This window comes from Pelobates fuscus, chromosome 8, assembly GCF_036172605.1.
Source record: "Pelobates fuscus isolate aPelFus1 chromosome 8, aPelFus1.pri, whole genome shotgun sequence".
Lineage (NCBI taxonomy): Eukaryota > Metazoa > Chordata > Amphibia > Anura > Pelobatidae > Pelobates > Pelobates fuscus.
Window position 1 is genome coordinate 56206290 of NC_086324.1, and position 16110 is coordinate 56222399.

A 16110-nucleotide genomic window follows, 5' to 3' on the forward strand; every position below is an offset into this window, starting at 1 on the left:
TACTATTCCTGTCGTATTACAGTTAAAGAAGAATGAGGAATGAGATCTAAAACACATTTCTTCCTTCACTGTCTGATACGCTTTTAGAGTCCCTTCTTATGAATTTACAGGTGACACACCTTTCACACCCAGAGGTGCCGGCCAAAGGATTATGAAGCCATGTTGTTAAGGATGGTTGTTTCTGTTGGAGGTGACTTTGGGCCAACTTATCACGGAGGTTTTCCCCCCAGCGTGCTGTTATGGTCACATTAGGGGCAAGTACTTCTTTAAGATGTTCATCCCTCGTGAGTATTGGCCAAAAACGCTGGAGTGATTTTTTTCATACTCCCATCCCGCATCATAGGTGTCTATCAGCCTAATGATTTCCGTGGAATCTTTGGGTACCGCTTTTGGTTCAATCTCTTTTAACAGACCATTTTGGTTGGCCTCCTGTAGGCATGTTTCAAACATTTGTTGGGGTATCCTTTTTCCTTAAACTGATGTTTCAAATCCTTTGCTTTGATGTTAAACTCCTCAATAGTGCTGCAATTGCATCTTACCCTGAGGTATTGTCCCATGGGGATACCCTGCCTCAGGGATCGTGGTTGAAAGCTGTCCCATCTGAGGAGGTTGTTAGAGGCCGATGGGTTTTTGAAGAGAGTAGTGTGAATGGTATTCTGGTCTGTAATAGATATTGTTATATCTAAAAAGTTGAGACCAGAGTCCCCAAATTCACTCGTAAATCTCAAAATTTGTTGTTTACTTTAGTTTTACGAAGTCATTGAACTCCTCGAGGTTACCCTGCCACACAATAAGGATTTTAATGCCACAAAAAAATAGAAGCAAGGTATTTCGAAATAACTTCTGAATGTGCAAGACTTTCCTCCCACCAGCCCAAGTGGAGATTAGCGTATGATGGGGCACAAGCTGTCCACATCGCATTACCTCTCACCTGGTGGTAGAACTTGTTTTTGAATGTAAAATAATAGTGTGTAAGGATGTACTGAAGGAGCTCTAGAGAGAACTTGGTATGTGGAAGATATTATTCTTTCCTCTTTTCCAGGTAAGATCCAATGTGCTGAATACCCTTCGCGTGTGGCATGGAATAGTATACTGCCTCCACGTCTAGACTACAAAGGGCGGCCGAGGCTGGAGAGTAGGGCAAGAGCTTGTTTGGTCTTTCAACGAAAGGTCTCAAAATTCGATCGATGTAAATGCTCCTGTTTTGCGTCCGGTTATCCACGCCTGACACAATGGGACGCACCGGGGGTAGAGTCAGGCTTTTATGGACTTTGGGCAAGCAGTAAAAGGTTGCTATCTTTGGGTGACGATTAACAATAAATTCATACTCGTCACCCGACAGCAACCCTTCACTGCAGCCCCTGTCCAAAATTCCTTTCTATTTCTGGAGGAAGTTGTTTGTAGGGTTTGATTTAAGATCCTATATGTTCCTTCATCCTCCAGGACCCTCCTAACCATCTCAACGTAATTGTTCAAATTCATAATTACAATATTGCCTCCCTTATCTGCTGGCTTTATAAGTAGGTTATTATCTTTTTAAGGGAAATGAGAACTTGCTGTTCTTTTTTGGATACATTGTTGTTTGGATAAAATTCCAAAATCTTCATGTTTAATTTTTAAATTTCCCTTTTCATTGTTCCAATAAATCAATGTTACAATAATTTCCTAGCTAGGGAGTAAAGCGACTCTTAGGTTTAAGGTCGGTATGGTTGGGAGGGTCCTATTATTCTCTTTCCACAATCCCATCAGGGTCATAAGGCATTCATATTCAGTGGTGGACATCCCATGAGATATTGCCCCCCTTAGATGCCTTAATGTGAGAGGAATGATTATCTAATAAGGCTTAAAGGCAGGTATCATAATAGGGACTTTACTTTATGTGATATGCTTTCACCCTGGTTCAGATGTCTTTTGCACGCAGTATCTATCTAGGTTAGCTACTACTTGTATTACTCCCAGATACCTCTGTTATACTCATTTTTTACCCATTTAAAATTGAGGGTTTGTGTGTATTTTTTCTCTTTATTTCTTGGTATTCCAACTTGGGCTTTGTCTGATTGTCTGATATTGAGGTGGGGGTAGGGAACCATTATATACTCCTACATTCCTGTTCCTTTTAATCACAACTAACAAGTTACTCCAGATGAAACACTTTTGAGAGAGGCTCTGTTGATTATGAAGGTGGGGGTAAGGAACTATTTCATATTCCTACCCTCCTGCTCCTTATAATAACATGTCACTAAACATACCAGTTCACTGGATTATAGATATCACTGGATTATAGTATCCTTCTGTTCCCGTGGATACTATTTATCCTTTGATTGGGGCAGATCAGGGATTAGTATATTTATGCATGTATGTTTAGGCTACCTATTAACATACAAGACAGGCTAGGCAGACTACCTAGGTTCTCTTTTTTTTTTTTTTTTTTTTTTTTTTTTAACGTCTCTTTTCATTATCACATTTTCTCTCACTTGTTTTATTTTCTTTACTGTGTAAATATTAATAAAGGTTATACCATTTTGTGTTTTGTTACCGACTACATTGAGTTGCATAACTCTCATGTGGGTAGTCTTAACTCTTTTTGAGAGTCGATACCCATGGTCTTTGACTTGGGTACCTTTCTCTCAAAAAGAGATTAGTCTTTCTAAGTTTTCAATATTTTGGGTTAACCCCACATTACCCACCTAGTCCTATCTTGACTTCAGGGTCAGGTTTATCCTGCCCCTTTAGTCTTGCATTTTCGCTTTCTATTTTCTATGTTAAATTTAGCAACATTTGCTACATCTCTGTTCTTCTTTGAGGTCATATCAAAAGAAATGGAGATCCTGAAACAGTTTTAAAAAATGACTTTTTTTTTTCTCAAATCAGATAAATTAAAGATATCATCCAGATAAAATTAAAGACCAGCTTTCTTCCTAAAATGAGTAGATACAAAGAAAAGCAGAACTTTCTCTTTCACATGGCAATCCTACTTAGTTTTTGTTTTAAAATGTATAGTAATATATAACGTACACACACAAACAAACAAAGGAAGGTGTGTGACTACTTTGTCTTCTGCACAGGTCCGACTATGGTAGAGGAAAAGAACCCTTAAAAATAATATAAAATATACATAGTAATAAAAAATATTTATAAAAAGAAATAAAAATATTATCACTGAGATAGTGGTATGAGTTATAGTGCTTTTAAAGGTTGTGCTTGTCCTTAAAATAAAGATGAGCTGAGCCTTCCTTCTGTCATGTACTAGATGATGGTAGGTCATAACTAACTCCATTCTTTATCGTATTTTTTTAAAATGTATTTATTTTTACACATCAGACGAGCAAAATTTTCTTCAGCAATAAAAAAAAATTTAAATTGAAATACGGTCATTTTAAAAGCCTGTTTTAGTATCCATTTCAGTGTGTGATGTTCTTATACCAAAAATAACTTGAAATGACAGGTGTATCACAGCTGATAAGAATGATCTAGGTTATGTGTTCTAAACAGCCATTCCTCTGATAACCAGCTGCGGTACATGCTTTTGGGAAGGTCATGTAGATTTTCATTAGCAGAGACTGAACCAGCTTTGATATTTTATCAATGAAGCCAGGGATCAAGCGGCTGATTATGTACAGACAGCTCATTATGGCGTAATCTGACTATTGCATCTATAACTCGCATGGATTGAATACAGTGAAAATGTACATTGCCTGCGGCTTTGCATCTACTCTATCCCTGGCACAAAGATATGCTCTGTGTTGGTATTATAAAGGCTGCCATACAAAAACTGATCTTGCTTTTTTAGGATTTTTAACATGCTACGTATTTCAACAATTAAAGGGACACTATAGTTACCCGAACAACTTTAGCTTAATGACGCCGTTTTGGTGTATAGAACATGCCCCTGCAGCCTCCCTGCTCAATCCTCTGCCATTTAGGAGTTAAATCCCTTTGTTTATGAACCCTAGTCACACCTCCCTGCATGTGACTTGCACAGCCTTCCATAAACACTTCCTGTAAAGAGAGCCCTATTTAGGCTTTCTTTATTGCAAGTTCTGTTTAATTAAGATTGTATTATCCCCTGCTATGTTAATAGCTTGCTAGGCCCTGTAAGAGCCTCCTGTATGTGATTAAACTTCAATTTAGAGATTGAGATACAATTATTTAAGGTAAATTACATCTGTTTGAAAGTGAAACCAGTTTTCTTTTTCATGCAGGCTCTGTCAATCATAGCCAGGGGAGGTGTGGCTAGGGCTGCATGAACAGAAACAAAGTGATCTAACTCCTAAATGGCAGTGAAATTGCAGGGGAATGATCTATACACTAAAACTGCTTTATTTAGCTAAAGTAATTTAGGTGACTATAGTGTTCCTTTAATATTCGGGAGGGTTACATAGTACCTATATGGCTGTAAGGCAAGAGGGCACATGAACTTTTAATTGGAATTACAGGGTGTGCTGGCAAAGTATACAGTAAAGATTCAAACTACAGTATGTCTTTGGTATTTATTCATTGAAGATTAAAATGCCAAACGTGGCACTGTGCATTATTAAAGCGGCACTGTCATGCCGAATTCCGTTTTTTTTTTAACCCCCCTCCCGCCTCAACTACATCCAATCGACCCCCTAGTCATCCCCAAATGCCCCTATGCCCCCCACATTACCTATTTTTTATTCTTTATTTTCTGCCCCGATCTTTATTCAGGGCGCCGCCATCTTTGTGTGGGTATGAGAAGTCCCTGTGGGACACGTCATCTACCCACACTACACAGACTGTGAGATTCCCGCACATGCCCAGTGAAACATCTGGACATGCGAACGGGAATTTCACCTATTCATTCATCAGACAGACGAATGAATGAATAGAAAAAATCAGACGAACAAACTAACACTGTGTATCAGTGTTCGTTTGTTTGTTCGGTTTATTACAAGGAGGGAGCTACCGGCGTGCAGCTCCCTCCTTGCAATATGTAAAGACAGAAGCGGTGGGGAGCAGTGCTCCCCACCACTTCATTAGCCCCCCAGGTCCCCCCCTCACTCTATGGGGGTCAATATGACCCCCATAATAGCACAAGGGAGATTAAAATCTCCCCAATGCCCCTACTCGCTATATCGCGAGTAGGGGCATGTCCACTAAACAGTGAGCAGCCTGTGGCTGCTCACTGTAAAAAAAAAAAAAAAAAAGGGTAATAAGGGGGGGGACGGGGGACGGGGGACCTACTGTCCTCCCCCGCCGGCCCCCACCCCTGGACGGCGGGTGGGGGCCATAATGGGAATGAGGGGGGACCTACTGTCCTCCCCTCAGGCCCCCACCCCTGGGCGGCGGGTGGGGGCCATAATAGTAATAAGGGGGGGGGGGAACCTACTGTCCTCCACCCCCCGGCCCCCACCCCTGGGCGGCGGGTGGGGGCCATAATAGTAATAAGGGGGGGGACGGGACCTACTGTCCCCCCCCCCCGGCCCCCACCCCTGGGCGGCGGGTGGGGGCCATAATAGTAATAATGGGGGGGGGGGGGGGACCTACTGTCCTCCACCCCCCGGCCCCCACCCCTCGGCGGCGGGTGGGGGCCATAATAGTAATAAGGGGGGGGGGACCTACTGTCCTCCACCCCCCGGCCCCCACCCCTGGGCGGCGGGTGGGGGCCATAATAGTAATAGGGGGGGGGACCTACTGTCCCCCCCCCCGGCCCCCACCCCTGGGCGGCGGGTGGGGGCCATAATAGTAATAGGGGGGGGACCTACTGTCCCCCCCCCCCGGCCCCCACCCCTGGGCGGCGGGTGGGGGCCATAATAGTAATAATGGGGGGGGGGGGGGGGACCTACTGTCCTCCACCCCCCGGCCCCCACCCCTGGGCGGCGGGTGGGGGCCATAATAGTAATAAGGGGGGGGGACGGGACCTACGGCCCCCACCCGCCACAGGCTGCTCACTGCTTACTAGACATGCCCCTACTCGCGGTATAGCGAGTAGGGGCATATTATTTACTAATACCAAGTCATTTTTACTTAGTATTAGTAAATGTGGCTGAAAGACCAATTTAGGTCTTTCAGCCTTTTAGTAGATAGCTCCCTGATACCGTGGGAATTAGGGAGTTATCTACTAAGCGGCTGCAAGATGCAGCCACAGCAATGAATAGGATCGGAGTTTCATTCATTTGAATGAAATTCCGATCCGAACAAAGTACCGAATTGCATCCTAACACCAATGGAGAAACAGTGCTCATTCTGTTAGGATGCAATTCGGCAGTTTTGCCGGCGTTCTGTCTAAGTGACAGGACTTTCGGCAATACTGACAGGAAGCATTGTGGGAACAGGGAGGAAAGCTAGGGATCATGGGAAAATTGCTCTGACCAGCGGAAATGAAGCACACTTTGCTCCTCCGCTGGTCAGAGCTGGTCAAGCGGAGGAATCCCATAAGACAAAGAGTCCCTACTTTGTCTTATGGTTTTAAAGAAAACTAAAGAAGACAGGAAGAAAAGAATAACAGATCCTGAGAGAGGGGGAGAAGAGGAAGAGATTGAGGAAAGGTAAGTTCGGCATGACAGTGCCGCTTTAAAGATAATTTTTTTTATTTCTTACTTTGCTGTAGGAAATGCCAGGTTTATATGTATATTATGACCATTTATCTTCTATAAGGAGCTTTTTGTCCTGAATACATTTGTAATGTAGCACCGAATTTAGACGCTTATAATTTTATTTCTTATCCATGTATGTGTCTTTAGTAAAGCTTGCAGCTCCTTCAAGCTTTTACATGATAATGATCATTTATTTTTACTGAGGAGTTTGTTTGGAAATCAATATCATAATTAATGTTCACCTTTGTGTACAGAAAACAAAGAACAAAACCAATAAATCTATTGATTGCGCACTCTGTGAACTGCAGCAGTCTATTAGAACTTTGCAACTCTTAAACGTATTCCCTCTAACCACACTTGTTGTGCAGATTATGATAGCCTTGCATTTAATACATTTTCTTATTGCAGCTTCTGGAGCCAATCTGTCATCAGCTCTTTGAGCTGTACCGCAGCTCTGAGGTCCGACTAAAGAGATTTACAATGCAGTTCCTACCAGAGTTTATTTGCGTTTACCTGCGTCTCACTGCCAGCCGTGACCGACAAAGCAATGGATGCATCGAAGCTCTCCTGTTGGGCATTTACAACCTGGTAAGAATTATTTCACAGCAGCTTATTCTGTATGTGATCTTAGTCATAAACTTGCTCACATTGTTTTTCAACCATTGAATGCTATAGAGTGATTTAAAGGTTGCCATACCCACCATAAAACTGTGGCTATTGTTCTTTTTTTTTAGCTTGTTTTTCTGCCCTCAACTGTAATTTCATTTATTTCCAATAATTTTTTTATCATATTTCTTTGTGAGCTTACGAAGTGAAAGACATTTTCAGGTCATCTTTGAAATTAACATTTTTGCAAATAACCTTTAAGTTCCCCACCATTTACATTTCTGGTGTAATTTATAACTTTATTCTGCTCGGAAAGTGACCAAGGTGAACTGCAGTATAAACTTGGTTTTCATCTGTTTTGCCCCTCTGTTTGCATTTGTTCTTTCTGGTATTTCTTCTCTTTCAAAATATGTTCGGTAAGACCTACTTCACTGATATATTGGCTGATGTTTAAAGCATGGTGTAACTCATGGGTATCTAGGACATCATAATTTTGTGGTGCATTAAACAGCACCAAGGACAGTTACTACCCTAGTGGATAGATATGTGGGTGATCATAATAATATAATTTTCTGAACTCAAATACCTCTTTCAGTTTTACATTTTACACCGCACACATAGTTTATTCCTACTGCCAAAGAGTATGATATAAACAGAGATAGAAGCAGAGCTATTGATATCCACAAATAACTGCGAATGTTCCCCCTTTTCGGGAGTGTTTTTTTTCCAAAGAGCATTCTCCTGGTGTGTCTGGGAACGGAGCAGGCAATGATATGGTTTGAAGGCAAAGCATCCAAAACAGTTCCACTCACGACCGAACACCACTTCCTGTGTTCGAGAGACAAAATGGCCACCATTTACTAGAGCATGTGCGTTCAGTTATACGAATGGCGCCACCCAGAGAGAGCACTTAAATTAAGTGTTTCTTCTGAAGTTAATGAGCCAGGGGCATGGTCAATGTTCGGTGACATACAAATACCGAACCAGGGGATGTGTGGTTTCAGTAAACTTGGTAAATGCAATAGGGGAGCTTTTTACTGAAGTCTGTTAAGGGTGAGTTTGGTACCCAGTTTGTTACAGTCGACCTCTATCTTCTGCAGCTTTGCAAAAGCCAAATGTTGTTAATTCTGCTTTAGAGCAGATCCGGACCTTGGCGAGATTTGCCCAATTACCAGGGGACAATGACAAGCTACTCTTCACATCAAAACTACTACAGCCAATTGTAGTGGATATGATACTTGTAGTAACCCATAAATACATACGAAAGTAAACATTGCATGTAACAGCAAAATAACAAATGTCATAAAGAGTCAAGTAGCATGACTGCACAATGACAAAAAAAAGTGTGTACAATTTTTAGGAAATATTGATAGTGACTATAGGATCAAAGTAGTGCTGATATTCAATGTTCTATATTTTTCTGTAATTGCAAAAAAATTTTTTTAAAAGAATCAAACTAGTGCATGGTTGAAATAAAAAAAACAACCCAAACCCAGACTAAACAAAGAGAGAATACTTTTTTTTTGTGCTAAATTCCTTGTGTTGAGAAAATTACTATGGGTAGGAGTTTAAATACAATAGCAATAGGTTTGTCCTACATCAGCCACCATTACTATGTTCTCAGAATGAAAATAGGATGCTTTCATCATAACAATTACAGGAAGCGTTTTGCTCTGTCCATATGTTAAGGAGTACTGTATATGGATTCCATGTTTTGAAGAACTTTCCTGTGCATTTCTCTTTTGAGCATGCACTACCTTTAACCAGTTATTACACAACACACGCTACCTTTTTTTTTTTTTTTTTTTTTTTAAGTGGTTAGTAACGGGAATTGTATTTATCCAAATGTGCAGAATGGTTTTATTTCTTCCTACAGTCCCAAGGATGGTAAATAATTTGTGTGCAGGATTCTGGAAGGGCGATGACAAATAGTGCAAAAGTGCTTGTAAAGGAAATGGTTCAAAATTCAGTATACAAAATTTCCATATGAGAGGACAGGACCACACGCAGTTTAAAGATCTGCAGGGACACCTAGGCATTTTATAACCTCTAGCTGTTGGTAACCCTATACACCCTGCACCTAAATTAAACCCTACCTTTAAGCCTAACCAAGAGGGATTTCCTCTGCTAGTGTCACTGCTGACATCAGCAGAGGGTTTCCTAGCCAACACAGTAGAGAGTGGTTTCCGAAAGCCATCTACTGGATGATTGTAGCATGAGATGGAGATGTCCCTCTTATGCTGCAGCTCTACCATGCTTTCCCTGCTGCTGCCAAACATACTGTGATTGATGCTGGGCATCTGTCACAAACTGGTGTATCTGGTACTCTTTATATAGATATACTACTGAGATTTGTGACCCTTGTGCATTTGTGTTCATTATGGAATATATGCTAAAAAATACATTCCACTCCTCTTCAACCATCACACATCCTTCCAGTCCTATAACAGTTAGACTTGATTTCTGTAAACAAAACATTATCATGGATTAGACAAAATATTGACTTGTAAAGCATGGAATTAGTCCATTCACTTCACACCTGTGAGTTGATAATGACATGTAAATCAGTAGCTGTAACATTATGACGTGCGAGAACTCTTAGCTGATGAAAGGCTGATACATTTAATGGAAAAAAACAAAATGCAAAGCACAAACATTTCCTCTATACAACCCACCTTATAGTGTATACCGTCAAATCAGCCTAATGAACATAATAAAGTAATTCAACTCAGTCCATATCATCAAGCACCTCATTAATTAAGTAGAGGTCCCTCACTCTCAATATTGCCCCTATTGTCCAGTCAGCACTTTCACAGTACTATGTCTACTGGTTTAAGTCTCACAATTGCTGCACAGGTTGGAGGTTAATGGATCAGTACTAAAGGAATTATTTTATAAATAAGTAAGGAAATTCCCTAAAATTAGATCATCTTGGCTTGGTGGATGTAAAATTGCCAAGTATAATATTAACATAAAAATGTTTAATTTTCACAAATTAACTATTCCAATAAAAATAGCTGGAAAAGAAATATAGCATTGGACACTTTGGACTTTTAAGTACATATGTATGGATTCTGTTAAAATGAAATCCGCTTTTATAACTCTGCAATTGGAACTACCAAATAACTGGCACCTATCCTGTTTCAGTGGAATGAGGTAGAATTTAAACGTGTTTATAGATAATATGTCAGAGACTTATGGTTCTATAAAATGTGCCTCTAATAACATAGTGATCTCTTCACCTCACAGGAAATTGCTGACAAAGACGGGAACAATAAGGTTCTATCTTTCACCATACCCTCATTATCCAAGCCCTCAATATATCACGAGGTAAGGAGCTTAGCTGAATGGATGCAAGTCTATCTTTGCTGTGAAGAATTAATGTATTTTATGATTAGCACAATAACATTTTCTTTACCTAGATTGGGGTTTTCAATGTATTAATTTGATTTGGCTGGGAAAATACATGCAGACCATGTTAAATTGTAAATATATTTCAGGGTCTAGAAAGAGAAAGGGGTGTCTCAATTATTCCCAGCCCCATATCATTGTCAGTGGGAGCACTATGCAAATGCATTGTTTGCTGTAAATCTGTAGGTTATTCAGGGTATAGAAAATGAAAGTATGTTCAGGTATAGAAAATGTCAGGGGGAGGCGGGGAGCACTATGCATATTCCAACAGATTATCCTGGCTTAGGTTTCAACTACATCCCAAGTAGACCGCAAAGTGCTGAGCTGCTTGGTGTCTGGATTCATAGCAAGTCGTGCTTAAATTACCCTGAGCTTGTGTTGGTTAAACATGGTGAATCTTTAACTGGGATATTTGATATTTCATATTTTAAATTGATGTTTGTTTCCCAGTTTTAATATCCAGATGAAAGTACATTTTACAGTCTCTGCCCAGCAATAACACTGACTGAATGCCCTGAAAAGCTTTGTTGCTTAAGTTTTAAATCCAGGCTTGTATGCATTCAACAATGCAGGATAAATAAGTTATTTCATTTGTTATCTAATCCATTCATTGCTCTCCTGCATGTTGCATAGCATCACACCTTTTGTTATGTCTTTCTCCTGTGCTTTCTTCCTGACAAACATTGTTTTGTATGTTTGTATTCAGCCCTCATCATTAGGATCTATGGCGTTGACTGAAGGCGCTCTGAGCCAGCACGATCTTATCAGAGTGGTATACAGTGACCTTCACCCGCAGAGAGAAACATTCACTGCACAGAACAGGTGGGTAAGACGTTGGCAACCCTTATTTGCGTAATGGAAGATTAAGATAGGCTCATCGCCTAAAAAAAACTGCTCTTTAAACCAAAGTGCTTAAAACTCCTCTAAATGTTGAGTCTACATCAATCTGTCTGTCTAATCAATAATACAACAGTTATAACATTTTGCATACCTTGACAGAACCTAAGAGCCCAGGCAGTTATGGCTTCTACAGTTGCACTGTTGGTATCTAATGTTTGTAGATCACTTAATGTAGATGTTTGGAAAATCTTTGGGGAAAAAAGTCAAGCTATACATGCAGTTGTCCACAACACAAAACAACTAAATCCAGACTCTCTTGTGATAACCCATGCTGTTTGCTTCTCACGAATTGCATTCTACTCCAAAACCAGTAACAAAACAAAAGTATTTTCAGGCGCTCAAGGAGCTGTTTTTTTCGTGGCAGCACTAAACAGCAACTCACAGAAACCGATATTTCATACCCATGCACTACTTTTTATTAATCTACATGTCAATAAAGTTAGTAGTACTAAAAATGGTAAAATAGCAACAAAGTTGCTTGGTGTGTTCTGTGCTAAGCGCACTTACTCATAACCTCTTTACCTTCTCATAAAAATATAGTTGGGCTTACAAGTTGTACAAGCATTTGTCCACTTTACAATAACCTTATCCTACTTCTCCTAGAACGGAGAACCTGTGCTGTCTGCCTCCCATGATTTACATTCTACTCTTAAACAGGACTTACAAAATATCTTGCTTACTGAAACCACATCACCCATTCTATCTTGCTGATTCAATCTCAGAATCTGTGCAACTGAATTCAGTTTTACCATAACACCAAAAAAAGGAGAGTTGGAGACATTAGCTGTGACAGTGAACAGTACATACACTACCTTCCAGAAGATCTCGTATTCTAGCGTATTTTAAAAGACTTAATGTCCCTTAAAGTTAGATGCAGGAGAAGGGTGTGGAAGTCCTTTTGGTCAAGATGGCCCTCGATGCCTTTTTTCCCCCTCCTTTTTTTCTTTTCTTCACCTTTAGTTCTTATTATATTATTGAGGGTGCTACCTTTTCCTATTCCCCAAAATCATAAGACACAGAAATGTAATCTATTTATTATTATTATGTGTACAGCCATTTCATTTTTTTTTTTTTTTTTAATTCTTTATTTTTGTTGTGCGTGTTATACATAGCAATGACATACGCCACAACAGAGTGTCTGAGAATGTACTTAAGTGGAACAGTGGCATGAGGAATTGCACAGTTTTGTATAATTGTAACAATCATCAGCTTGGCTAAACAGTGAAGTCATTAATATAAAATGAAAAGGTAGCTTATTTTAACAGTCATAACCGAATATAACCTCGCTAGTGTTTCAAATTAGCTAGTTTTGAGTGCCATAGAATAACATATGAACCGATTGATTCAGGCTAGGTCTAACTTTTATACAAGGGGGGTCACATATGGTTAGTTTACTTTCTGCACTGAAGTGTAGTATTAACAGGCTGAGTGGGCTATGTGCTTAATGGCTGCGTTGCCATATGCTAGGTGATATTATAAAACAAGGGAGGCTATCAAGTGCTTCATTAATTAACCCTGTAGTGTGAAGGCAGGTCTCCCAGTTAAACAATAGGTGTGTGCTAGGCTGAAGGTTAAACATAACGGCATTTTTATCATACTGTTGCAGTTAATCGGGTGCAGATGGGCTTCAGGTGACCGGTGTTAAGATGCATCTTGTGTGTTTCAGAATCAGTCCAGGAGACAGGCAATCAACCCCAAAGGAGAGTGTTGGCTGTTTTGCCTGCGGTGTGCCCATAGTAGTTCAGCCAATACCTATTGGGTGCTAGGTACAGTTCAGGTATGAGTGGCAGTCCTGCATGGCAAAGCTTCTAGGTGCAGGCAGGTAGGTTGGTTCCTTGATCGCTTTTGGGGGGATCCCTTTCCTCTTTTCCGGATGTAGTTGTGAACTTGTTTGTAATCCTCTGTAAGTTGCCTCTGTGAAGCTGATCGGAGGGTATCGTGCCGGGATGCCAGTAGATAGGTCGGGTCTTCTGTCTTCTTTGTGGTTTCCCACAGCGCTCCAGGCTCATGTTTTGATCCTGCTTTGTGCCGGGTAGTGATATCCCGCAATGCCGCCTTCCGCGAGGAGGAAGTGCGACGCTTGTTCCGCAGCAGTGATGGGACTTTTGCAAGTGACCTGCTCGGCTTACTCTTCTTGCCCCTGGGTGCAAGGTCTTGTTGCTGACTACCTTGGTGGTCTCCTGGGTCTGGTCCTGAATGGGACCTCCGTGTGTGCTTGCCCCTCGGGGCCATGCGTTGATGTGGGGTTGCTGCGTTGCTCTGCCCAATCTCACTTGGTGAGCCCTGTGGAGATGAGTGAGGCTGTTTGTCAGCTACCGAGGATGTCATATGGGCCTCAAGCTTCTCCCAAAATGCGGAGAATATGATGCTCAGACGTGCTTCAGTTTCCCGCCATGCGTCGGAGGGGTCGGCAGTGCGGCGGGCCTCTGCCACTTTAGAGACAGTAGGGATCCTGGGCTCCTTGACATAACGGTCGGTTATGTAGGGGCGGACCGGGATGACCCCCACCGGTCCGGGGGGGCGACGAGAGCTCACCTTCGGGCATCCGACCTGGTGTCGCCTCAGGGGAGCGGCCGACTCCCCGGTGACCGCCATGCTGGTAGGCCACATCATGAGTTGGGCTCAATTTATTGCTTATGAGGTGTCAATCTGTTCGTATCAATGCCCTCTCTCACTTGACAGCCTTGTATCCTCGCTTTAATGCCAGTGTGGCAGTGAAATTTAGACTTCAGTGCCCATTTCTGCAGGAGCTGTTGTGATGCACTTCTTCACAGCTTCGCGGTCAAGCCCCGCCCCCAGCCATTTCATTTTTGACTTTGATATCATTCTATGTGTGGAAGATTGTTTCCTATTGACTTAATCCTGCTTTCTCTTTTGTTAATTCTCTTTGTTAAATATCAATAAACTCTGAATTAAAGTATTTTTTAAAAATAACATTATTCTTCTACTGTGTGTCCGGTGTATCCAATTTTATAGTGAATAAAAACTAAACTAAATGATGGTAAAGTATAATATTGAATGTTTATTTGAAGTTTGCTTTAGTATTCCTAAGTGTTTTTTTTTGGGTTTTTTTTATATATATATTTTTTTTTGTGCAAACACAAAAAGAACCTGTAATAGCACATCAAAAATAGCTCTGTCACCCTGATGGCAACTAAAACAATCTAAAACTCTTGAAAGTATGGAGCAGGTAGAGAGAACTAGAGATCAGTGTAGAGGAATACTGTTGACTATAATCGAAATTAAAGTTTATTCATTTACCGTGCAGTGCAATTGGATGAAACCCTAAAATACAAAATTCTTAACATACTTTCTTTGTACTGACATTGCCCAGTAACTCTTTTCAGTGTAGCAATGGGATGTCTCTGGCTACGGTACCGTCTGTATAACGTTTCCACATATCAGCGGGTTTGTGTGACTTTCTCTGCGATAAATATAATAAGATTGACTTATATTTGTTTTAAATGTAATTCACAATTGGGACCTAGAAAAAGTGCTAAGGCAAAGGATTGGAGGAGAAGATCCCTGTAAATCTGATATACTTATTTGTATTATCATTTTATTTCCACTGTCTTCTTTCCCAGTGCCCCATACCATTTCTCTACAGATGCCATTCTTGTACAGATGCCATAGCAAATTGAGTGCACATAGGAGGATGGTGTACTCAATATCTTGGATGTAAGAACATCTGCCATTGTTCCGATAATAACCAAATGAAGTTAGCTGCAACAACCTGTTTTGACCCCCTCAGGGCCATCATCTACACCAACCATCCGTTACTGATGCTTGAGATTGTCTACATTGTCTAGTGTAATACTTCTTTTTGGCAGAGGCCCAAATTAGGCGCATAGCATTAGCTTTATGACCCATTCTTCAGTTACAAATCTCCTGTAATCAAACTACTCCAATAATACAGCTTTGAGGGATACTATTTGTGAGTTGTAGCTCACCTTTTATGTGCTTGTCCTTCCAAAATAAACAATTACCATTTAACTACAGCTTCCAGAAACTCTTGCTGGGTTGTAAATTATGAGAGAGAACCTCAAAATTGAAAATAAAGTGTGAATTATAAATCCGTTACTTGTCTGGCCACATCTCACTGCAGGTGCTACAAAGTTGGCGTTTTGCAGCAAATACAGATACTTCAAAGGTGATCATATTTATATTATTTTAATGAACTGGCTGTGCAAGTAATTTACGTGATTTATTTAAACAATGTATTTAAAAAAAAACAAAAAAAAAAACGGATTGCTAATGGTGTGGAAGACCAGAAGAGGTTTATATATAGTGTTGAGTAAGTTGCTAAACTAAGTTTGTATCACCCTGTACCTGTGTAGAAACATCATATGTTATTTTATATTGTATTACTAATTTAATAGGCTATGTGATAATCTTACCTCTCCAGATGGACAACACTGATATAGATTAAATACAATGAACTGAAACACATTCTTCTCTTATTGCAGGTTTGAAGTACTGAGTTTTCTCATGTTGTGTTACAACTCTGCTATTGTCTACATGCCACCATCATCCTACCAGTCACTTTGCCGGATGGGATCAAGGTGAGAAGAAAGTCTTAAGTAATATGTGAGGAATTGGGAATACATCTAATTAGAACGGAGAGTTGGGTAATGCT

At 40.6% G+C, this 16110-nt stretch overlaps 1 protein-coding gene across 2 annotated transcripts in view; it reads left to right on the forward strand.

The window, feature by feature from the left end:
* Positions 1-16110, forward strand: part of HYCC2 (hyccin PI4KA lipid kinase complex subunit 2) — a 103431-nt gene that overhangs the window by 72085 nt on the left and 15236 nt on the right. For both annotated transcript variants that reach the window (XM_063429865.1, XM_063429866.1), the window contains exons 6-9: positions 6966-7145; positions 10413-10493; positions 11281-11396; positions 15941-16036. In XM_063429865.1, coding sequence (XP_063285935.1) covers positions 6966-7145; positions 10413-10493; positions 11281-11396; positions 15941-16036 — 473 coding nt within the window. The remainder of the gene's footprint in view (positions 1-6965; positions 7146-10412; positions 10494-11280; positions 11397-15940; positions 16037-16110) is intronic.